The 24,360-nt window shown below is 37.5% G+C and overlaps 1 protein-coding gene across 2 annotated transcripts in view; it reads right to left on the bottom strand.

Moving 5' to 3' along the window:
* The window catches only part of LOC113073662 (anoctamin-1-like), a 37,520-nt gene extending 15,257 nt beyond the window's left edge, over positions 1-22,263 (bottom strand). Inside the window, exons 1-16 of one of the 2 annotated variants that reach the window (XM_026246484.1) lie at positions 21,989-22,263; positions 21,381-21,538; positions 20,194-20,232; positions 19,545-19,880; positions 14,509-14,607; positions 14,172-14,329; positions 13,953-14,007; positions 13,649-13,700; positions 12,974-13,029; positions 12,846-12,893; positions 12,698-12,762; positions 11,214-11,348; positions 10,502-10,662; positions 8,654-8,736; positions 8,107-8,187; positions 7,587-7,673 (exon numbers count right to left, since the gene is read on the bottom strand). In XM_026246484.1, the coding sequence (XP_026102269.1) occupies positions 7,587-7,673; positions 8,107-8,187; positions 8,654-8,736; positions 10,502-10,662; positions 11,214-11,348; positions 12,698-12,762; positions 12,846-12,893; positions 12,974-13,029; positions 13,649-13,700; positions 13,953-14,007; positions 14,172-14,329; positions 14,509-14,607; positions 19,545-19,880; positions 20,194-20,232; positions 21,381-21,538; positions 21,989-22,019 (1,644 nt within the window). In that variant the 5' untranslated portion in view covers positions 22,020-22,263. The remainder of the gene's footprint in view (positions 1-7,586; positions 7,674-8,106; positions 8,188-8,653; positions 8,737-10,501; positions 10,663-11,213; positions 11,349-12,697; positions 12,763-12,845; positions 12,894-12,973; positions 13,030-13,648; positions 13,701-13,952; positions 14,008-14,171; positions 14,330-14,508; positions 14,608-19,544; positions 19,881-20,193; positions 20,233-21,380; positions 21,539-21,988) is intronic. The other variant, XM_026246485.1, reaches the window with a different exon arrangement.
* Between the last annotated feature and the right edge of the window lie 2,097 nt (positions 22,264-24,360).

The following is a 24,360-nucleotide window of genomic DNA, read 5'->3' on the forward strand; positions in this document are numbered from 1 at the left end:
TAGATCAAACCTAATCGAGCCAAAAACAACATCAACAGCGTACACTAAACTTGTCTTCACAGGCAACAGAGGATTCAGGGTGATCCTGTTCCCAATGGGGTAAGTCTTCCTTCACTGTCAAGCTTTGGACAGCAGATCAGGAGGAATGTTCTTCTGAGGTATACATGTTAGATGACCAACAGTAGAAACATTTATTATGTTTCAGTTCTGTGGAAATCACAGTGAAATGAATTATCAGGCCACAGGAATGTCAAACGGCAGATTATGTTCCTTTTAAGTCCTAGAAAAATGTCATTACAAAAGCATCATTATAATCGAAAGAGTGTTTGACAAGCAGTCTGAGCCAGTTTTTCTAAGAAACAAGAGCAGAGCACAAAAAGTCCTTACTGTTTACTAACTGTGGCTGTTATCTAAGGCGACATCAATACTGAAAGGAAACCTCAAAAATGATTGATTTAATGCCCTTTCTCTAAACAATCATAATGCTGTTTTGCTACTTATACTCCAAACTGCACAAGAATACAAAGCGCACATAAACATAAGTTGAAATAGTTTGTTTTTACTTAGATAGAATGGTTATTGATGCTTTTAAGTAATGAATGAAACATCTTCCTCAACTTTGTTTTGCAGGATATAAGCAATGCTGCATGATTGTAATTTGGCCAAAATGCATCTTCATTACCTGCTGGGAGCAGACTTTGCATTTGGAGTGTGCCTATATATTGCGGTCTAGTTATAAGGTTTGAAACAGAGGCCATCTCAAACTTGTCGATGAATGATTTAGAGGGTTTTGCAAGAATCTGGAAACAAATGCAGTCAGTGAGTTGACACAACGGTTTTTAAAAAAATCGACCTCTCGCAATTGGGCTCATAATGAGTCAAACAGCTCCACCTAGCACAGTGTGTTACTAAACCCTGGCTCCCAGGAAAAAGCCACAGAGTGTAACCAGTCACAGCCTTCGAGATGCCACAGCTTCAGGGTCTCCAGAATAATGAATGTGGATCACGCAATTGTGCCATTCACAGACTTGGCTCACAAAACCTAACCCAGCAATGAGAGGAACTACTGCAGGATTGCGGTCTCATCTCACCTGACTACTGACTCTTTATTAAGATAGCTGATGCCATTTAGTGACAGGCTGTGATCCCCTCTTAAAATGTAACTTTGTGTGATGCATTAATATCTAAAGAGGCCAAGTTCATGGGAAGCCTCACTGTATTTGGCACAAGGACAAGTAGAGATGCATATTTGAAGCTAATGCCACGATTATGCTGTGAGGTTACAAACGTGTGGGATAAGTAGGCCCATATCAGATCTGTGCACTTCTTTTTTTTATTTTTATGCGGATTTGTAAAGGAGAATCTGTGTAATGGTTGTAAATATGGTAAAATGTGTTGGGGCCAAAGGATTTGTAGCATTTTACAAATGTGGGCCATTTGAATTCCGCTGAGGATTTCTGCAGGAGCAGATTCCGTGCAAGGTTAGCAATATACAACAATAACAAAAGCTGCCTAGCAAAACAATGCAGACCAATGGCATTAATAATTTATGCAATCAGCCACATCATGAAACTGTAAAAACAGAAAAGGAGAGGGAGGAAGAAGACAGATGGTATTGTTTTTAAATAATTAAAACTTTTTTATTTTTAAGTTGCAGATTTGATAAGTATAAAATGGACGCAGAAATTCAAAGTCAGAATATTTGCCTGAAAAACATGAAATTGATTAAATGTTTACCTGGATAAAAACAATCTGCCAAATGCATAAACACATTTTTTATATTTTATTTATTTATGTTAAAGCCTTTGAAATTGACTGATGAAATCAAGAATCTAGGAGTTTTACTCATTTAAGAAAGTTTGATCAACACATTAGAAAAGTGTGACAGGATGGTTGACGTGTGGTCATGTGTTTGCGTGATACTGGTCCGAGAACAGCAGTCCATATCTTTCTGTTATATACTGGCTATAGATCAGTGGATTAATTCAACAGCTCAGGTCGGGCACTGCACAGATGCTCCTGCATACAACAGCTGTCGGAGAATATCACTTCCACTTTTTCACAAACCTCTTTGTCTTTTATTTTGGCTGTTTAAAGGTCTCTTGCAGAAATGTTACTCAATAGACATCCCTTGAGCCTTTCCACTGCACAAAAGGTTCTTTAAATTAGAAAAAAAGTTTAAATGTTCTTCACACTGAGAAAAAAATGGTTCTTTAAGAACTGTTCACTGAAAGGTTCTTTGTGGTTCCCAGAATGGTTCTTCAATGGAATCTTTACAAAAATCTTTTTTTACCTTTATTTTTAAGATTGTATTGGAGAAAGCGGGGCACAGAGTAACACTTTTTGACTTTCTCAGCCTGTGTACATCCACACGGGGTTCAGAATATAATTTTTTATCCACAGTTTTACACTTACATAGTGTAAATGTAATTTTGTTTCATATGCGTTTCTCTTTATCTACCCTCAAAAAAATGGATGTGACATGTGACAACATGCCCCAGAGGTGGGGTACATTGTAACATCTAAGGGGCAAGTTGTAACATAACCATGTGACAGCTTAAAGTGTTATCTTATCGAATGAAAAAAAATACATGAAAAAATAAAATAAAATGAAATATTGGCATTTTGTAAGAATTCAAAATAATCAGATTTTAGAGTTTGACAATGAACACATTGCAATCAATGCTTGGGAAGACCAATATAAAGGGAAAAAAAATGCTTTACATTTACATTAAATTGACCAAATATTGACTGTCAGTCTTTATTAACCTGTTTCTCATTGTTTCTCATTAAAATTCAGTCAAGTAAATAGTGTAAATGACATCGCTAATGTTATAGAATAGTACATTGTAACACAGTTACAACATGCTCCATCTGTTCAAGTGAATTTAAAACTGGTTAGTGTCTTCTGCTAGTTATCAAAGCATTAAAAAACAATAAATGATCATAAACTGATAGATAACAGATTGCAGATTAAAATAATAGCAGATCTGTCTCATTTTAAATGAATTAAAAAAACTGAGATGAAAAATGTACTTGTGTCAGAATTAAACTTTTACTATGGTGAAATGAACGTTCAGCGATATCTTCAAAAGATATTTTGCCGCACATTTTTTTCTATATAATGTTAATATTTAAAATATTGTTTATAAGAGAAATATTATATAAGTTCTTTGGGAATTTAGTGACGGAATCACCAGCGTGGGGATTTCCTCCACAGCCATATGTCGCTTTGCATAGATGCTGTGTTCACACTGACGTCACCAAACACCCCGTTCTCTCTATCCCACCCCACCCCCTCTGCCCTCCAAACATAGTGTATGCCAGAGACGAAAGAGAACAAGTACCGGAACAACACCAGTGCCCACGCCGGCAACCGAGAACATGTAAGCTGCCACATACACAATACAGAAAACATTGCATTGAAAACACAGTCAACAAGCCAATATTTCAGGCCGGTGGACTGACAAGTGTACTTGCAGTGTATTTATCTAAGAAAGTTCTGGTACATTCACATGTACATTTAATCATTTAGCAGACGCTTTTATCCAAAGTGGTAATACAAGGTATCTAAATGGGGTAGGGTTAGGTTTAGGGGTAGGGTCAGGGTTAGTACCTAGTTATTATATAGTTATTGTAATTACTATAATAAGTATATAGTATGTACATGAGGAACAGGACTGTAAAATAAAGTGCTACCCAAGAGTCTCTGAAAACAAGGGTTATTATCTTACATAGTTTTGCTTCTCAAGTAAATGTATCTTGCTTTAAGTATATTCAGAAAAAAGGGTTTTGCATGACATTTAAGGGCCAGTAAATCTGATCCGAGAAGAACAGTATATAGGTGAGCTGAAGGATATCTTGTTTACTTGCTACTGCCTCAATCTTATATCTTTTGGATATCCAAGATTTCATGCCACAAACCTTTCAATCTTTGGCCACAAAGAGTTTTATCCATTTTGACCCAGAGTGAATGGAATTGAATGACAAAGTAAATAAATCTGCTGTGAAAAAACATAATATAAAATAACAACTCAGTCAGGGGTCAAACGTTTGATCATCTTCTCCTCAGCCAGATGCACGCTTTCAGAAAGCAAACACAAGCCTCCTCCTCAAAGGTAATGAGGTTTGTTCCCTGACTTTGCTTCTGGAGGCGATGAGAATATTGCGCTCTAAAATTAGCCATGCAAAGAGTGTGCTGCATTTTATTAACAAACGTCACTAATGTGCCCTAAACATAGCTGTCAAGATGACATGGTTATGCGATAAAGGCTTTTAAAGAGCTGAAGATAAGAGCGAACCCAACCGAGCGCATACAAGGGACTGGGATTCAAGTGTTCGTGTCTCCATGGAGATGTGAGGACTTTACTTAATTCAGAGGTCTGGCGTTCAGCCCGGCATGGGAGGATGTCGGTATACACCCGTGCACAAACTGTACAAACACACGCACTGGAGTCTAGCGCGCTCTGCTGGCCAGCCTGTGCATTGAGCCACACTGAACCTGAATCTTGGTACAGAACAAGCCACACTTTAACAAACTCAGCATGTGTCTCAAGCTAAATAAGTGAAACGTTCTCCTCATAACTCCCTGAACTGAATACCTTTCATCATCTGCTCTCTTCGCAGTCGCCCCAAACCACACACAAACCATGTGGGCTCTTAAATGAGTGATCTAGAGGCTTTCACCAGACTTTCTGCCTCTCCAGCATATATTGGTTTATTCAAAGCATTTTGGAGTCTTGTGGCAATGAGCTGTGAGAAACATGGGGAGGTCTGTCAGCGCTTAGTCATGAAATCCTGAGAGCTGTGGTTTTTCCACCACAACATCACTTCCAGAAACTGATGAGCATCACCTGGACCCTGGTGAGTGTTGCTTATTTTCTTGACATTGAGTATGTGCTGAATAATAATAATAATGACTTAACAACTGCATTTTTTTAACCCACTTAAAGATTAAGCAGAAAGTGCCTTGTTCACAACGTCTGGCCAAGCCAAACTGCATTGATCTCAAGTCCAGGCTGTTTTGAATTAAGGCATTAGGAAGTATAGTCTTGATTTAAGGTTGTGCTGAACATCTAGGTCAGGAATGACCGTGGGCCATGATATCTGGGACAGAGTAGCTAAACATAAGAATGAGAAAAAGCACCATAATGCGAGTGACGGCTTGAAATCTGTGACTCTTGGACACAAAGGCCCAAAGAACTAAAAACAGGCTGCACATTAGATCAGGTGTCGCTGAACTGTCCATAAGTATGCCACAACATCACACGTCCTGTGCTGAACAAGTTTGTAATGAGGACTATGGATGCACAATGAGACCAGAGAGCCTCATGAAGGTCACTGCCAAAAGCTGAACTTTTCATAAAAATAATTTCCAGTGGGAAAGACATAGAACAGACAGTTGAAGGACATTGAGTCCTGTATTTTACAATCGTTCATTATTTTTTACACTACTTATCAAGCTTATGTTTTATATTATATTTCTTCAAGATAATGACGTGCAAACATTTTGTAAACAAAATGCATTTACTTGAGAACCAAAACTGCATAAGATATTAAAGCTTGTTTTTTAAATGTATATTACATTTATAATTAGAGCTGTTTAAGTGTAAAAGAAAAACTATTTGCCAGTTTGATACCAATGACAATATATATATATATATATATATATATATATATATATATATATATATATACTGTATAAACAAGATTTATTATCTTAAATAGTTTCGCTTCTCAAGTAAATTGATCTAAAAGCCATTAAGAATAAAACATTTGTTTAGTGACATTTATTGGCCTATAAATCTGAAATCCGATATGAGAAGCACAATATACAGGTGTGCTGAAGCATATGTTGTTTACTTCCTACAGACTGCCTTCATTTTATTATTTTAACGATCTAAGATTTGATGCCTTTCAGTCTATAGCAAATCCAGTGACTGTTTCTTTTATGTAAGCTCTTATTGTAGCAGCCTGGTAAACACTTTAATTCCCAACGGACTGAATTTAGATTTGTATTATTATTCGTAAAACTAATCTTTGAGGCCAGAAACTCCACAGTGACTCCAGGCTTGACTTTAAACCAGGATTAATGCTCTACAGACCCTGAGAAACCTTAAGAAGCTTGAACTACTGACACAGTTGGATGCGTAACACGACGCACACACAAAGAAACGAGGCTACAGATGCTGGTGTGCCTGTTTACAAGGGATGTCATATATCAACTAACTAAAGAAGTCCTAATGAAATGCTCAAATCTCGGAGGTTCACACCTCATGTGTGAACACATGAGAACTTCCTGGACAACACATTTATTTACTGAGCATTTGCTTTTTATATAAAGATGTGATCTGCAGTATATACTACTGAATAAAGCTCAGTGTTGAGGCAAAAGGACAAGAAACCTTTAATGTTACGTTGTGAGTGACTAACATTTAGTTACGTGAATCCAACAAAGCAAACCGACGAGATCTAATTGTATTAGCCCGACATACACAGTCCTACATCAAGAGGATTACGGCAGTATTGCTCATGCAGTCGACCCCCTCATGACCACCCCACCTAGCTGAGCCCCTCTGACAGACACATGGCCATCTACAAATTAAACAGGCTCAAATTCTCACTAAATGTGCATCTGTGAATGGGCCGTAAGTCATTCTTTCAAAGTTATTGACAGGAAATGGTAATAGAATATAGCGCAGACAGAGAAGGATGACATCACAGCGACACGGTTTAAGGCAAAACATCCGTGGTGAGTAGGATAAACAATTTAACTATTAGATATCACCATATTTCCTAGGTTTATTGATTACATTAAGAATAAAAATAAATTAGATCACGTGAAGGATTAAGAGTTTTCTGAAATGTGGTTTAAATATGCAAATGAGGTCATATCTAATTTATATGCATCCTCTGTTTTAATTTAAATCCATTGTTTATCACTACAATCATTTTATTTTTCATTTAATTGTTTTAAATCCGTTTTTAATCATTATAGCTTTCATTTCATTGTTATTAATATTTCTTAAGCATGCATGCTACTTTTATTTCTTATGCTGTGATTATTTTCTAATTATTTTATTTGTAAAGCGCTTTGAATTACCGCAGTGTATCAAATGGGCCATATGTATAAACTTAGCTTGCTACTAAAGTGGCAGTTTCTGGCTCAGTTTGAGAATATTGTAAATAATTGAAATCTATATTAAAATCTATGCAATATATTGTTCTAAACTAAGGAAATCTATGGAAATAGAACAAGTGCAATAAAATAAACACTTACAAATGTATTTTAGATTCTTGCTTTCCAATAGTCTGAAATAATATGTTTTTAAAAGCCAAATAGTGCATGAAAACAATTTTTTGCCTACAGTGCCTTGCCTCAAATAGACCAAAAAAGAACAACTTTCAAAATAAAGACAGATGGATTACTGCGTCAAGATGCTGTCACATTGTTCAAAAAGGGGGAAAAAACATCCAACCTCACAACTAGGGAGTATGATATAGAAACTGTAACACAAGCAGGTGGAAACAAGGCTCTGGAGAGATGGAGGCGAGAATGAGAGAGAGAATGAGAGAGCGCCATTTACCGGATTCCCAGCTGCCATGGCTGACAGTAACCTCTGCCTCCATTTGTCCTTCCCCAGTTCCCCACTCTCGTCCACACCTCTCTCAGGCTGGAACACACATATCTGAACTGTCACACAATCGCTGACAAAAGAGGGCAAAACTCTAGCTAAAAATGCTAATTTCAGTGTTCCCGGAAACCAAACTGAATCTGCATGACTTCCTTTTTTCTCGGGCATCACCAACACAAAGCACAGCCTACAAACCCCAAAGCGCTGGTACCAAATGCTTCAGGCCAGAGCAGTGCATGATGGGAAGGCTGTGTAAAAGGCCCATAGCATTTGGCACCCTCTCATCTCTACCCCTACAACCATGGCAGTTCCCTTTTTAACTCTGTTCAATAAAGTATGTGCATATTAAACCAGAAGCCAAAAGGAAAAATATATTTAGATCTTTTTAAGTCAGGCATTAGTGAAATGCATAATGCATAAAACACATGAAAATGGTTTTAAAAAACAACAACAACAACAACAACCTGCCCACCTCATTTTTGTTCTTGATATTTTTCTTCTTCCTCTGCCTCTTTTGAAGGAGAATCGTTTCGTATTTGGGTCTTGGATGTTCCTAAAGAGAAAAGGACAAAGAGGAAATACTCTGTGCCAGAACAAGTGACATCTGAGAGTTTCAAACCATTCAAACAGGTCGAAAATCCAGGGCAACACAAGGACACAAAAGACTCAACATCTCAAAGAGCAGCAAGAAGAGAGTTTCAAACGTTCAACTCAAACCTTCGCTTTTTCCTGTCGGGAAAGATTGCATTTAAAGAAACAACAAGTTAACATATTGGTGAGTCCATTTTTGGCTGAGACCACATGGGGACATTCATACAGAGCGTTACAAAACATTAATACTTTAGGATAGGGACGCCACCATTGTGTCGCATCACATAACAGTCAGCAATAGTCATTTTCAATTGGTCAGGAAACACTGTCACTGAAATCAGCTCTTGGCCACTGTGCAGGAATCCAGACATGCAAGCACTAGTGAGTTGTGAGAAACGTAATGTGACTGTGTTTGTGTGTGAACGTACCTCCTCCTCCTCCATGCCTGTCAGATCCCAGCTATAGTTCAGACTGATCTGTCTGCGCTTCCAGTGCTCTAGAAACATGGCCGCTAAAGAGAGAGAGAGATGAGGCATTCAGTAAATGAGTGCTGACAAATATGCGCCTTATGGGAAAAGAGAAGCAAACGATCATTTATGAGGGGCAAAGTGTCATTTCTTAATGTAAGATCAATGACAGCTCCTCTACAAGTCCATTACAGGAATGCTCAAAAAAATTATTCTGCTTGTTCAATTTACTTCAATAAAACTAAATTCAACATAATTCTTTCAAGATTTCATCACGTTCAACCAATTCACTTAATCCATTTTAGTTAAAACTCCAGATTTTTTTTTTTGTGTGTGTTAAAGTAAACTGGGAACACGGTTTCCACTTCCCATCATGCTTTGCACTGGGATGGATAGGGAGTGTTGAAATAAAGTGTTTTTATGCTTTTTTTTGCTTTTTTAGTAAGATAAGGAAATGGGAGGACTTGTTCATGTTTTATTATGTTGGTATTTGAGAGGCTTTATGCTATGTTGGTGGTTTTGGGCGTTACCATTCTTGTGAAGAGTCGAGATTGAGTGCTTGAGCTGAGGAACTACTAATAAGATTTCATTTAATAATTTTTTTTTTTAACTCATGGATATAACCAGTACCATTTTCTGGATCCCAACACCTAATATTGATCTATAAAGAAAGGTTTTACTTTGTTTGCTAGTGTGTGTAACAGTTTACTTCAAAATAACTTGATTCAGTCATGTTAGCATATTTCTATTATATGAAACCACTGTCTGTCATTCAATAGTTATCATTTTGTGGAAATAATTATCCAAAAATGACATTCTTTCATTATTTACCCACTTTCATATCATTCCAAATATGTATATTTTTCTTCAGTCTTCTTCAGTTTTTCTTCAGTACACAAAAAGAGATGTTTAGCAGAATGTTCATGATGCTCTTTTCCATCTTATAAAATAAGTCCATATGACTTGTGCACTATTTAATTCAGGTCATTTTCAAGTCACCATTCGGCAGCTTTGTGTGACAAACAGACCAAAACTGAGGTCATTATTTGCTGATTTACTTTGATTATATTAAAAAGTATAGAAATTCATTTAGTTTAGGTGAGCAGATTTTTTATTTTGGGGTGAACTATCCTTTTAAATCCACAGCAAAAACCTAGGAGGTGTGTGTGCTTTGAAACTGCATTGCATGGCTAAATAATACATCTCAGTACCTACATACAATCAGGTTCTGTCTCTCTACAAGTTGCTGGGGGTCTCTGTATGAGTAATAATGTATAGCTTCTGCTACCCCATGCAGGTGTCAAAGACGGGGCAGTGTCAGGAATTGAGTGGTTTCACAATGCCTCCATCAGCCAGGCCCGGGGACGTAGGCAGTGACAGAAAGAGGTAACACTACTCTCTAGCCATTCAACACAGCTCCATCACTATGGAGACAGCAGCACTTCTGCACATAAATGCCAGCAGCTCCAACTGGTTTCATATTCACCGGGACTGAATGACAGATCTAAGGCAGCTCTTCATGTAAAATAGTATACAGAAATGTATGATATCTAATATCGTGGCTAATATTGTGATTCCTGTATTCAGAAACAAAGATATAGAGTACTAAGGTTCATAACATATGGTTAACTTACACTCTTTAATATAAAGGTTTTCTTTAATGGAACTCCCTTCTGGAGCCTTTATTTTAAAGAGCGTAAGCTAATCATATGTTTATGTACAATGTGAACCATCAGATCAATGTGTGTAAATAATGGTGTTAAACAATAGATCGAGAGATAATGAAACAAGAGTCATTTTGAGGCGTACCCCAGAGGGACATGAAGATGGCGAAGAACACGGTGGCCGGGTTGTCAAAGAGATGGCTGGCACGTGCCGTGCCACACGCTGTGCTCAGATGCCAGTAGTCACATACTCGATCACAAAGGGGACACATAGTGAAGTTCTGATCCTCGTCACACATCTCCTGGCTGGCAGAAAAGCACACAAAATCACACCCACACCCACACAAACACAATTAGACATTGCCATGCAACAGGCCAACAAAATAAATTAATTATGGCCTTGATATGGTGCAGCGTGTTTATCCATCAGCATGGCTCAATGTCTAAAGTATCAATTAAAAATGCAAGACTATTTTATCTTGTGACCTGGGAAAATGTGGCTGCCCTGGACAGAAACATTCACTGCGGTCTCAGAAATAATACCATGTGGTTCACTGTGTACTCAAACAAGTACTGAGATCTAAAAGGATTACAATATTCCCTATTCTCCACAGGGATCTTTCAGTCACAAATGCATGCTGAGTCTCTTGCAGCACTCGCAATTCCAGCATAAATTAATCCCATGAATCAGATGAAACTAAGTAAACACCAGAACTATGTTCCTTGATTCCAATTCTCACTTTAATATCAGCGGAATATAATAATCACAGTTCGTTACTCTCAAGCTGGGAGCTGTTGCATGCCCACCCACAACAAGGACCCGTGCCCGGCCCTCGGTGGGATTTATTGGCATCTACCTAGGTATGTTTGTTTCCACAGTGGCCCAGCCGTAGAAGAACACGATGATGCCCACCACAGATGCAGGGATCAAAAGCTGAGTATAGACACCAAGCCAGGCAAAGTAGAGACCTATCTTCTCTCCAAAGTACTTCCTAAAGGTTACACAGAAAACATTTGGAGGGAGTCAATCAAGTATTGCTCTAAAACAGAGGTGTCCAAACTTTTTACCCCAAAGGGTAACACTTTATAATAACTGCACACTATTAATCATTAATTAAGCATTAGTAAACAGATAATTCATAATTTATGAAGCATTAATAGACAGTAATAATCAGTTTATAAATACAGATATAAATGCTTTATTCTTAATTTAAAAGCATATCTATAATGTGTAATTTCATACTTCATTCATGATCAATTTATCATTTCTCAATGAAGTATAGCATTATTTACACACCAGTTATTTAGGAGTTGCCAGTGATAAGATCATAAGATCACAAGAGATGTAGTAAATTCAGGTAGTTATAAAGCATTTAGTAGTGGTTAGTTAACTATTTATGTGAGCTCATCTAAAGTGAGGATTAGTTATGCCTTGTAAAGCATTTATAAAGGATATTTAAAGGCTCAGTTATCTTCTAAACAAAAAACAGAAACAAACACAACACAGTGATACAGAACATAGAAATATTAACAGCCTTTAAATCTCGTTTGTAAAAGCTTTACAAGGCATAAATAGTCCTCACTTTAGATGAGCTCACAAAAATAGTTAACTAACAACTACATATGTTTTATAACTAACTGAATTAACCCTGAATTACAGTAGAAATACATGTTAATAAACCATTTATTAACACTATAAGTAACTATTACTATGTGTCTGAATAAAAGGTGTATGAATGCACATTTAAATAGTTTATTAATTATTTACTTACAATTTTTAAGTGATCTTATGAACCACTGACAACTCCTTAATAACAGGTGTGTAAATAATGCTATACTTAATTTAGAAATGATAAATTGATCATTAATAAAGTATGAAAAAACATTTATTAAATACATTATAGATATGCTTTTAAATCAGGTATAAAGCATTTATATATGTTTTTTATAAACTGTTTATAAATGTCTATTAATGCTTTATAAATGATGAATTAACTGTTTCCTAATGCTTAACTAATGATTAATAGCATGCAGTTATTATAAAGTGTTACCGATTAGGGGATCTAAAGAACAAGGCATGGTCATGAAGAACAAGGCATTAATATGTGCATTATAAGTATTAATAAACAACTATTGTGCTTGTAACATGCATGCTAATAAGCAGCTAGTTAATATTGAGAACTGGTCCATAAAATAAAGTGTTACCCTAACTATAAATAAGACATAAAGATATGCATGCTTTTTCAGTTTTTTCCTGACATGTCGGGCCAAATCTGTGACGCAGGACCTGGTTTGGGCATCTCTGATCTAAAGCTCTGTGTCAAAGCAATCTGAGAGTTACCTGATAAGATCAACAGGCTGATACTTGTAGAAAGCACCATATCTTGCCCATTCATCATGTAACAGCTGAAACCAGTACAACAAAAATCATTAATCACATTCTGCCTTCTGATTCACTGCATTAAAAATGCAAGACAATAGCTGCATACTTGTCTGTCGTTCTTCCCCTCAGCTTGTCCACTGGGGTGGAAGTCTCCCTGTAATCAAACAAAAACACATTTCAAGTCAACCTGACATGAGATAGAATGGCAAAGGAATCCAAAAAAAAACAACTCACATCATGAAGTGGGAATGCTGAATCATAAACCCCATTGGCTATCAGCGTGGTGATACCTGCCAGGCAAAAACAAGGCACCTTAAAATACCCGGCATCATCTGCCGGAATAATAATTGACTGCTTTGACTTTAAAATGGCCCAACTTCATTGCTTTTAGAAAGCCGGCAGCTCGAGTACTTGAGCAAAAAGACAGCTGACATGTGGAACACGGGCTTTAATCAAAGTAATTAATCAGTCCTCAAAGGAATGACACGTACGCTCTGGTGATTAGCCCTCAATTAATAAAGTAGCTCCTCAGCAAGAAGCTTGAAAGACCACCACTACCCATTGCCCCCCTCTTTCCACCTCAATGGACCAGGCTTCAATTCGGATCCCAATCCCAGAACTTTATGACCCAATTTACTCAGTTTGTATGAGAGAAAGTATGAGAGATGGAAAGAAAAGGAGGGGCACGGCTGGAGAACTAAAGAGAGCACCAAGCCATCCCTTCTGCCGGATAGCCTCGATCTCCCAGTAGCCCCCGGTGGTCCGTCTGTGCAGTGGCTCGGTCCAAGGGAGCATATGGCATGGGCTTGTGTTGCACCCGCATCCAAATCTCTCATTCTGGCCCTGACTATCCTGAGGATTTCCCGAAGACTAGTCCGTGCTTAGGTTATGAATTAATGTATTACTAACCCATGGTTTGGCAGGTCCGTGTGCAGGCGGTGCGTCTGAGGATTTCATACACCTGGGGCAGACAGTGAGAGAGAAAGAGTGAGAGAGATACAAGCAAACAAGAAACCGGAAAATTATTCCTGGAAAAATCCCAGCGGAATTGGTTTCCTAGAAGGGTGCCTAGAGACGGCAGTCTCCTGCTGTTAGCACATAACTTTTGTTCCCTTTTGTATATCATGTTCTCTTTTTAAAATCAAAAGAAGACGTCTCACATCATACCATTACGGCTGAACAGTACTTTCACGAGCAAAGGAAAGAGACTCACTATTCGGCTCCTTGTGGCACTGTCGAAGAAGGTGTCCTTTGAATCGATGTTGTACCTGCAAAAAGGCCAAAAATAGCAATGAGACTTCCATGAGTTACCCAGACGCCTTTGGCAATCAAACAAATCCTGTTAAGTACGCTAAAAAAGAAAGGAACAAAATCCCATGTGGCCACTGATGACATTTAACCCCACACCACCCCAACCACGGCAGGTTCTCACAGGTGGAGCTTGTCCCGGGAGAAACAGTGCGAAAGGAACTTGGTACGGCTGTGTTTTTGCTCCTGATGGGGTACTTTGGGCTGGAACGGTTGATTTAACTTCCGCCATACCTCATTCATGGTGGCAGCAAGACCTTTTTCTTCCCTCAACTCGTAACTCTGAACAACAGACAAAGTTCAAAGGTCAAAATTAGCAGTAAATCATTAGATCGACGATCTGCATCAGTCGTTTGTGCTTTTCACCCTCTTCTCTTAGGGATTGTGGAGAACTCACATCAGGACGTCCCAAGGGACTGGGGTTTGTCTTGAGATTAAGAGAGAGCTCTGCTGTGTCTTACCTTCTTGGTGGGCACCTTGATCTTGAGAAACTCTGCCTCTCTGCTCAACACCTGCCAAGGCGCATGTAGCCGAATGAAAGCATGACCATGAGCCTTGTTCTGGGGAAAGAATTGAAAAGAAATGTCTTCACATACTGTCTCTGAGCTGATTTGTGTAATTTTATGTCATTTTAAGTACAACAAATAAAATAGTTCTGAAGCATAAGTGACCTGTTCTTAACATAAACTTCGGTTCAGGCCACTTAAAAGAATTAGTTCAGCCAAAATGAAAATTAGACCGTGTTTTACTCACCCTTGAGTCGTCCTAGGTGTATATATCTTTCTTCTTTCATACGGATCCAGTCATATTATATAAAAAATTGCCCTGGCTATTCCAAGCTCTATCATTGCAGTCATCATTGCAGTGTTACAGTTGAACAGTCCACAAGTCTTCAAATAAAGCACGCACATTCATATTAAAACGTGCCACACACAGCTCCGGGGGTTGAATAAAGGCCTTCTGTAGTGAATGCATGCCTTTTTGTAATAAACACTTTCTCTAACTTCTGTTATCTGTAATGCACGGCCTGGAAAACGTTCCAGGCAGATTATGTAGTACGTATGCTAATCTCGAGAGTTTATTTATAGGAACAAAGGAAGCATAGTTTCCTTTCTTTAGTGTAGCAAAAACCAGTCTCCTCTTGGTTTATATCATTATTCTTTGTAAATCTATGGTTTGTACTTCTAATTCATGACCAGTGTTTCATTTTGTTCTCTCTCCGCATTCGTTATTAATTACGCAACATCAATGAACTACGACATCCGCCGAAACGGCTTCCGCGTAAGACAATTAACAGAAGTGAGAGAAAAATGTTCATTACGTTTGAAATACGGATATTTTTATTCATCCATCGGAGCCATGTGTGGCACATTTTATTATGAATACGGATTTAACGATTCAATCAACTCACACGAGTCACGATTTTGATTTCGCGATTCAATTTAATTCACAATTTATTTATTTTTTAACAAAATGCGATTTTAGACAAATTATAAATTAACTGTGTCCTTTTATTATTGCTTTGACAAAATCTTCACATTTCTTTGTGAAATTGTAATTTAACAATATACTAATATAGCACTTGCATATTATTGCTCTTTGGTTGGTTTTGATTGCTTCTGTTGTCCTCATTTCTAAGTCGCTTTGGAATTGGATTTTAAAACAAGCCCCATATCAAAATAAATAACAGCTTTGTCTGTGCTCTTTACATTTAAAATCAGAGGCAACCACTGCATTTTAATCATTATCCAAACAAAGCTGCTGCATATACAGTATGCAACATGAGTTTTTAATATAAATTAGATTGTATAATTAAACAATTTGAAGTCAAAACAGAATGTTTTGTGAAACTATAAATAAAAATATATACAAAACAGCGGATGAGCTGATTCACTCTCTGCCAGCATGTGGCACTTAAAGCGTTTCTTTGGTTTCTGTTAACAAAGCAGCGAGGCACTTATAAACTTTAATATGCATTATGATGAAAAGTAACAATGCCATCTAAAATTTTCTAAAGATAGCAAGTTCCACTCAGACATGGATACATATAAACTCCTAACCCTAAATGAATCAAGATTTGTTCAGCATCTCAACAGTTTCGAATTGGTTAATCGTTACATCCCTAATTATGAATGCATGCTTTTTATTTTATGACTTGTGGACTGTTCAACTATAAAACCGACTGACTGCAAAGATAGTGCTTGGAATAGCCAGGAAATTTTTTTTAATATAACTCAGACTGGATTTGTCTGAAAGAAGAAAGACATATACACATAATATGCTTCGAGAGTGAGTAAAACACAGTCTAATGTACATTTTTAGTGAACTAACCCTTTAAGACAAGAAAAATGCTGACCCATATGTATTTTCTATTGAATTTTGACAATATTTCGGTAATTATTTCACTTTAATTGAATTTTTATTGTATAAGTACATGCACTGTCAAAATATACAAAAACTGTACCTTACGACAGTCCACCTAAAGGGACAACTTTGTACCTCATCAGTACTATACATGTATATCTTTAAGGTACTACTATGAACCCTTCTGGGGATAAATAAGATACAAAGACGTCCCTTTAAAGGCATTGCCACAATGACAAACTGTTGGAGCCCTAAAGGAACAATGTGAGTGTGGGAAATTAACAAATGAATTGAAACGTTTGTGTATAATCAAATTGTTCAATGTTGCATTGAAAATGCAGATAAAAACAGGATGCCTTTTCTTTAAACAAAACTACTAGATCCAGTACATGCCCTTTATGAAAGGTATGTTTTTGGGTCATGTATTTAAAAATGTTACTTGAGCTGCAAAGTTGACTAAATTGCTCTTTTAGAGGTGAGACCGTTCTAGTCGATATAATCAATTACACCAGCCTCAGAAATGTTGTGGTTATACTTATATGCACATATTTTAAGCATTACTTTGCAGTGTTGACCACTTGCCTCTTAAGTTTTTAAATGTTTTACTAGAAATGCATTTCATATTTGTTTAACATACTGTGGAAATTATTGCCTGTGGTAATCGGCAGCATGCAAACACAAATACATGATTTGAAAATAACCTAGAAAAGGCAGCATCAATGTCAAAAGTGTGGCAGATCGTCATCATCCAAGAGCCCTAAAGAGGGACTATATATATATAAAATATACATGGGGGGTGGGGGGGATGGAATTATCTCTTTTTGCTAGCTGAAGCCATGTAACCTAACACTGAAGCTGCGTTGTGTCCATACAGAGATGACAGTAACCATATATGTCTGGCACTGGTCAGCCATGCCATTTAGAGAAGCATGTGTTAAGAAGAAAGGAAGATGAAACTGAAAGAGATGTCGGGGGTGAGATGAGAGTGATGAGACAGAATGAGATGATGGAAACCTGAGGACATCCTCACCGTCCCCTGCGTTCCAACACGGCGGGGGGGTTTTCTCTGCCCCCTCCTCATTCACACACTCACAAAGGAGAGATAAAAATAACATTTGGATCTGAGAAGGTTAATTAGGATAAGATATTCCAATTAGTACTTCATCTCAGCAGGGTAAGGCAATTAGGTCGATTTGAGCACAGTCTGAGTGGGAGCCATCACTACAGAAACTGGCTGCGACTGACATTTGAGGGGCTCCCGAAGACCCATGAGCGGAAACGGTTCTTCATGACAGATTGAACCCTGTCTGTGACATTTGGTATAATTAACTTAAACTAAGAGTTGAGACACAACATATCCGTCTCAACATCTCCTAAGAATTCATGGCTTACACCAGAATTGCAAGCTCTAGTCCAAGACTAAAAACTTAAGTCTATCTTAAACAGTTTTTGCCACGAGACTCCAAATTAGAAACTTGTGAACAGACTTTAGGTCCACAAGAAGACACTGTTTAGATAAAAGAAAGTATCTTTTGCATGCCGTAACTTTTGTGAGATTATGCATCATTTTGTATTACATCATTTGTAGTACATCATTGTGATTAAAACTGGTTTAATCTCCAAAGGTTTACAGACGATGATAATAAAAGAAGCGCTGGCATCTACTTTAGAAAATGCATGCATATATGAAATTAGACTACATGAAGCATTCTAGAATAATTTTAATATATAATGTAAAATTTAGGTTTGGTATGGTTTGGCAAACAAACAACCCGTCTAACGCGTCCACTGAAACATGATGTCAGAGGCAATGACTTCCTCTTGACCATTGAAGATATTCAAAACAAAACTTCACTCTTATTGACTATTTAGTCATTCCACCTGGCACCTCAAGCATAAAACAATAAACTAAAACTCAACTATTCTAGAGTGCCTGAATCCATCTGAGATAGCATTTACTATCACTCTGTGGCAATATGCTAACGATGTGCCGAGATAAGAAGAAAATGCCAAGTAAGACGTGGTTCTAAGGTGTGACTTGACCCGCTGTCCCTCTTCAGACTGTCTTCAGTCAAACTTCACTTACCGGCTGAATAATTCAGTGCGTCTGACTGCAGGTATTTGTAGAGGTCAGAGAGCATACCAGCTGGGGCAAGACATTATGTAACGTTTGTGATCAGACAAACCAGAAGACTGGGTTTGGTGAACCGGATGGTAATGATGATGATGAAAGTCATCATGACAAAGCGTGTCACTGCAGGCACATCTTGCCACCTCAGGCTTCCCATGGGGAAACGATTGTTTAATATCGCTGTGTTTTTAAATGTACAAGCATGAAAATAAAACACCTCAGACTCAGATGATCATGTCCGAGTTGAAAAGGGGTATCTATCCTTTATAACAATGACAAATAGCAAAGCGTTACATTTAAAGGGAGAAATTTGGTCCCTTTCACGCTAGGGTACAGTTAACTCAGTGTGCTGTCAAAGGCTGGTTCACAGCTCTTCTGAGAGAGAGTAGACAATCACTACTATTACCACCCTGATAATCTTACTTGGCTTCACACCACAAGCATTCACAGTCTAATCATCCTACAGATGCAGTACAAAATGATCACAAAGACAGATGCACAAGAACAACGTTTCTTCTACAAAAGAGTTTTTCTTTAAACAAGAATGAATCACTATTAGCTTTTTAAGTAAGGAGAGTTCATCTGATTCCCCAGACATGATGTAAAAACAAGCGCACTAGCAACAGATGAAGAAGAGTTCATTTGGGACCAAAAACTTGGAAAGACTGACTAGCTCATAATTCACACAGACACACACACACACTATTAAGGAAACAGTCTTTATGAAAACCAAAGGAGTCAATTTTCATTGTCAAGATCCTCCTCAAGATGTCCTAAAATGTCTAGGATATGAATAGAAGTGGTCACATGACTGCTGTTGTTTTTGACAAGGCACGACTCAACTGATCTAAAGTGACAGCTTTCTATAAAATCAGCACCAGATGTGGCCCTTAAAAAGACCAAAAACGCAATTAGATGCATCTGGCTAAAGAAAAACCTGCTAACTCTCAAATGATGGCATGTAAAACCAGCACGATTAAGATTTATTTAGTTTCTACTCACCTCTTTATCATGCTCAATTTCCAGCCCAGCATCCTTTAAATTGCCCTCAAACTCCTCTCTGATAATGATTTTCTCCCCATCGGCCGGGTCTGGGGGTCCGACGTCCACCACCACCTCAGCGGGTTCATCCTTCCCTCCCTCTGTGTCTTTTTCCTCCACTCCTAAAGGATAACTACCATTGGAGATGGTGGACAGTCTGTGTTGACTAGGAGACCCCCGGACAGAGGAGCGTTTTCGATAGTGGTACACCAGCACATAGTCCACTTTCCTTCGGCCGTCAGCAAAGCACAGCCGTTTGCGAGGGTCCTGGTCCATGTCCATCAGGTTACTGGCCACCTGAACAGGTGAGAGGAGAATACAATGTACCCAGGCTCAGTGTTCATCAGCAGTGTGCGTGCATATCAAATTCAACTTCGGAGAAAGAGGGGAGGGAGTATGATGAGGATAGATGTAGGTCAGACTATTACTTCTTAATTTGGCTGCTCTCAATACACTTCAATTTAGATTGAAATTATGAAAGCCATGGATAATTGTCATTCATGCCATTATTTCCAGGTTATTCTTCATTCAATGTTATGGCTATAGAACTATAGTATTGCTGCTAGTATTCTAGTAGTATTATTCAAGAAAATATCCAAAGCATACTCACATGTATCTTGTTGTCAGTTGTCTGCAGCATGTTGTCACACTTAAATAAATACACAAAAACAATAAGAAACAGCAACAGTTTCTCAGCTTTCCTGGAAGATTGTGTGCGTTTCTGGTGGCATGCTCGTTTCTACACAGACGCCATCATCCATATTTCCCTCTGTTTATCCATCGATCTCGCAAAGCATGAAATCCATCCGTCTGTCTGATTTTGGCACCGTATACTGGGAAGCGCAAAGCTTTGCTTCACGCACAACAGAACGCATCTCCACAGAAACTTCTGATTTGTCCCTGACTAATTGTCCCTGGAGGAATACCTGCGCGTCTCCAAGCGCCGGAGTGCATCATTACGCGCCGGAGGGGATTGCGCGTGCGTAAAGATGAAGTCTCCAACAGGTTCAAGATCCACCCCCCTCCCTCCCCAAAAAACATTCATCGAACATCCGTTTATTACACCGTGAATCTCTGTTAAATAGCGCTTGGTTTGAGGTTAATATATAGGATCCCGGTTAAATGCCACTTACGTACAATTCTTACTTCTAAATACATAAAGTAATGAAGAAAAAATATTAATAAAAACAAAAAAACTGTTGATGCAGCAATGCATAAAAGAAATTAAAAAATAAACATAAGGTTAGAAAAAAAAAGGAAAATAATGCATGCAAATACTTTAAAAATATATATATATTTTAATGCATATTTCCTGTTAATTTCAGTCACATTTGGCACTTGGAAAGTGTTCAAACTCCTGACTTTTAGTGAACAGACATCTTGCAGCTTATACATATTTTATAAACTTTTTGTAGTTCAACCATTCTCTTTTCTCAGCCTCTTTCTCTGTCAACCTAATAAATATTAATGTATTCAAGCTAACTTCATTAATCACTATACATAAACATGCAACCTTTTAAAACTGATTTACAATAAATCACATTTACCTAATTTGTTATCATTACATATTAAGACCTCATAAATCAGTAAAGTTTGTCCAGGTGTCTAGGAAAGTGTTGTGATTGTGGCATTTGTTGTTATTAAATGGTTAAGGAGAATTTTAGAGCAATAATAGCCAACTTCTTCACCCCTACTATAAGGTTCTGAGGCTTTATTTCTTTTAAGTAATCTACAAACACATAAACCCATAAAAACTGAGTTTATTTGCCACATAGACATGTTGAGCAGGCTACTCACCTGATCCCAAGACTCTTCACTGAAATCAAATGGATCATCAAAGGTGCAGCTGATGGAGTTCATGACTTCAATCTCAGATAATTCCTTTAATTCACTCCAGATAGAAGAGGACTCACTCAATGCAGTGCTGACTCCATTCAGAGCACAGCTATGCACCTCTGTTCATGACACAATACAAATGTTTAGAGCAATTAATATCCATACATTTAACATTTACATTTCTCTTACTCCAAGAACATGACTACACCGGGTTAAGGATGCACTTTAAACCTTTAAAGACCTCAAAAAGAGACCTACAAAGACATCACACACCACAAAAAACAATCTATTTTTACATTAACAATTTGCTATATTTTATTCTAAATGAAATATATATATTTTTTCTAAATATAATCCATATTTATAATTAAAATTCGAATAAATGTCACCTACACAGGCACTCCACATCATAAATGTTAACTATGTCAACAGCATGTTGTTATCCAGACAAAGCATAACCGTTCTGTTAAATCCCTCTGGTATGGTTTATAACCGAAGTCAGGAGTTTTTAACACACTGTCAACCCATGTACAGGCAATTATCTGTCAACAGGGTTTATCATGACTTACCTACATATGAACAGGATTTATTCACAGCCATGTTACCAGCGAGCTGATGCGCAACCAGGTATGGGACGCTTGTAGACTGTGAAGGTGCAAAATCCTCTCAAGGCTTTGACCAGGCTTAATTTAATACCATGACTGCTGGAAAGAGAGCGAGAGAGAGAGAGAGGGCTTATGATTGTGCCAAAATTTAACTAATTTCCAGGACCTTCTGTCACCGGTGAACACAGCCCACTTATCATCCAGGTCCACCAGAAATGGATCTATTAAAAACTGAAGCAGATTCTGTGGAAATGTCTTGGAGTGTTTATTCTGGCTGACAGCATCATTAGGATGATGCACCTGCCCCATTCAGTGCAACTATGTCACACACTAAAATATTAGGCCTAGCAGCCTTTATCCCAGCAAAACAGGAAATGTCCTCAAAACATTGGCTAATGTTCTGGCAAGGTTCTCTCAAAGTTATTATTTCTGAATGTTCTCTGAACATTCAAATTGTCCACTTTTCCTTTTTTTATTTTCTTGGTTAAAAAAAAAAATGGAAAGGGAATTTTCCATTTCATAATTTTGCAAACATTTTTGGAATGTTACTTTTTTTTTGGATATTCTCTAAACATTCTAAAACAGGCAGTAACATTTAAGAAATTCCCTAAATGTTTTCTGTAACATTCACATATCCAAGAAAAACCTGGACATTCAGAAATATCTTTTTCATAACTTGATGTAAGCAAAACATTTTATTATTATTATTATTATTGGCTTGGATGTGATGCTCTTTCATACAGAAGATCAGAACCCCTTTAGAAACATATACTGGAACACACAATTACCGTGATTTTCATGTTGCCAAGAAACGTTCTATATAGGAACTCATTCAGATCAGCGAGGAAACATAGGATTTCCTCCATTCAGGAGCGACACTTATACCCCTCACCAGCTCACCCACACAACTGCTCTCGATTTGCTTGATTTCTCTTGGAAAAAAGAATGGTGAGTATGTCACGTTTAACTCTTCAAAAGCCTGCCCATTAAATCAGCATTGATGCTCCCATGCATTTCAGACCTTCTATTTAAATACATATATACTTTACATTACTCACATAGTTCTGGAGGGTTACAGTTAGGATAGATTTGGTCCACTGAAAGGGAGGGATTTGCACTGTAAAGGCATAAATCTAATATGTATGTATCTTAATCCATGCTATGTACATATGGTGGGAGGTTAAGGCAAGGTATTGATGAAGTCAACTGTGCAACAGACAAACAAATATACATTCAATGAATTAATAACAGATTCCACCAAAAGAACCAAGAGGTTTGGGGCTGTGAATGTGGGTGCAAACATTAGCACGCGCTTGTTTTTCAGCTTGTCTTTTAGTAGTGTGTGCCCTCATGTGTTAATAATCACCATTGCAACCTAAATATCGCTCTTTTTATTTATTTTTTTAACATTGTCTGAAAACCACAAGAGGGCACCATTAACACAGCATCATCGTGTCCCTTTACGTTTGCCTGTAATAAATGTATATATTTAATTGTTACAAATTGTAGGCAAATAGATAAACGCACAACTGTACAGAAAAAAAAAAAAACATTAATAAGTGAGTGATGCTACATTTGTTTACAACACACATTATATTACAAAATTACATAGGCTACTGTCTGAATATGTAAGTTTGGTGGTTAGAAAAAATAATGTTGCCTGCCCTTGAATGTATAGCATAGCATAACATAAGTGATAGGCCTAATTTTTTTAGAGTGTTTAAACTTGTCTAGACTTTATTCAGCAATATGTTCTCTGATAATGCACCTGTTCTTGTTCACTTTTTGTGTTGTTTGAATAACAGTCAAAATTAAAGTGTAATTATTTCATTAAATTGTCATCAGGTTTGGCTTAATACAAATTCAGTAGTATGAACAAATATTTCATGACATACACCCATATCTGGTAGCCTGTTGTCTAAGAAGCTGTTTAGTAGGATCATGGTTTTGCATACCATTGCATGAATAACTGCCTGCACATTATATATTACTATATTTATGATTAACAGTCAAATGATTAAGTTAGAAACCCCTTGCTATGAATACAGGTGCCATCAGTTGTCTTCTTATGAATGATTTGTTTTGTCATTGAGTCAGTGTTGCTGATGCAAAGTAGGCCCTTCGTTAACATACACAACTCAATCAGGATTTAATCATGAGTCATTTGTAAATGGTTAAACATTAAACTGTTGGTTACTTGAAAACTAACATTCATATGAGAGGGCACAGGGGTATGTGAATATTTGATCTGTTTACTGGTCGCATATGTCAGATTTATTGCATGGCTCAGGCAGAGAAAAGCTGTTGCTCTCAAACATTGTTTACTTAATGAAGTC

Source organism: Carassius auratus, unplaced genomic scaffold, assembly GCF_003368295.1.
Source record: "Carassius auratus strain Wakin unplaced genomic scaffold, ASM336829v1 scaf_tig00012740, whole genome shotgun sequence".
NCBI lineage: Eukaryota > Metazoa > Chordata > Actinopteri > Cypriniformes > Cyprinidae > Carassius > Carassius auratus.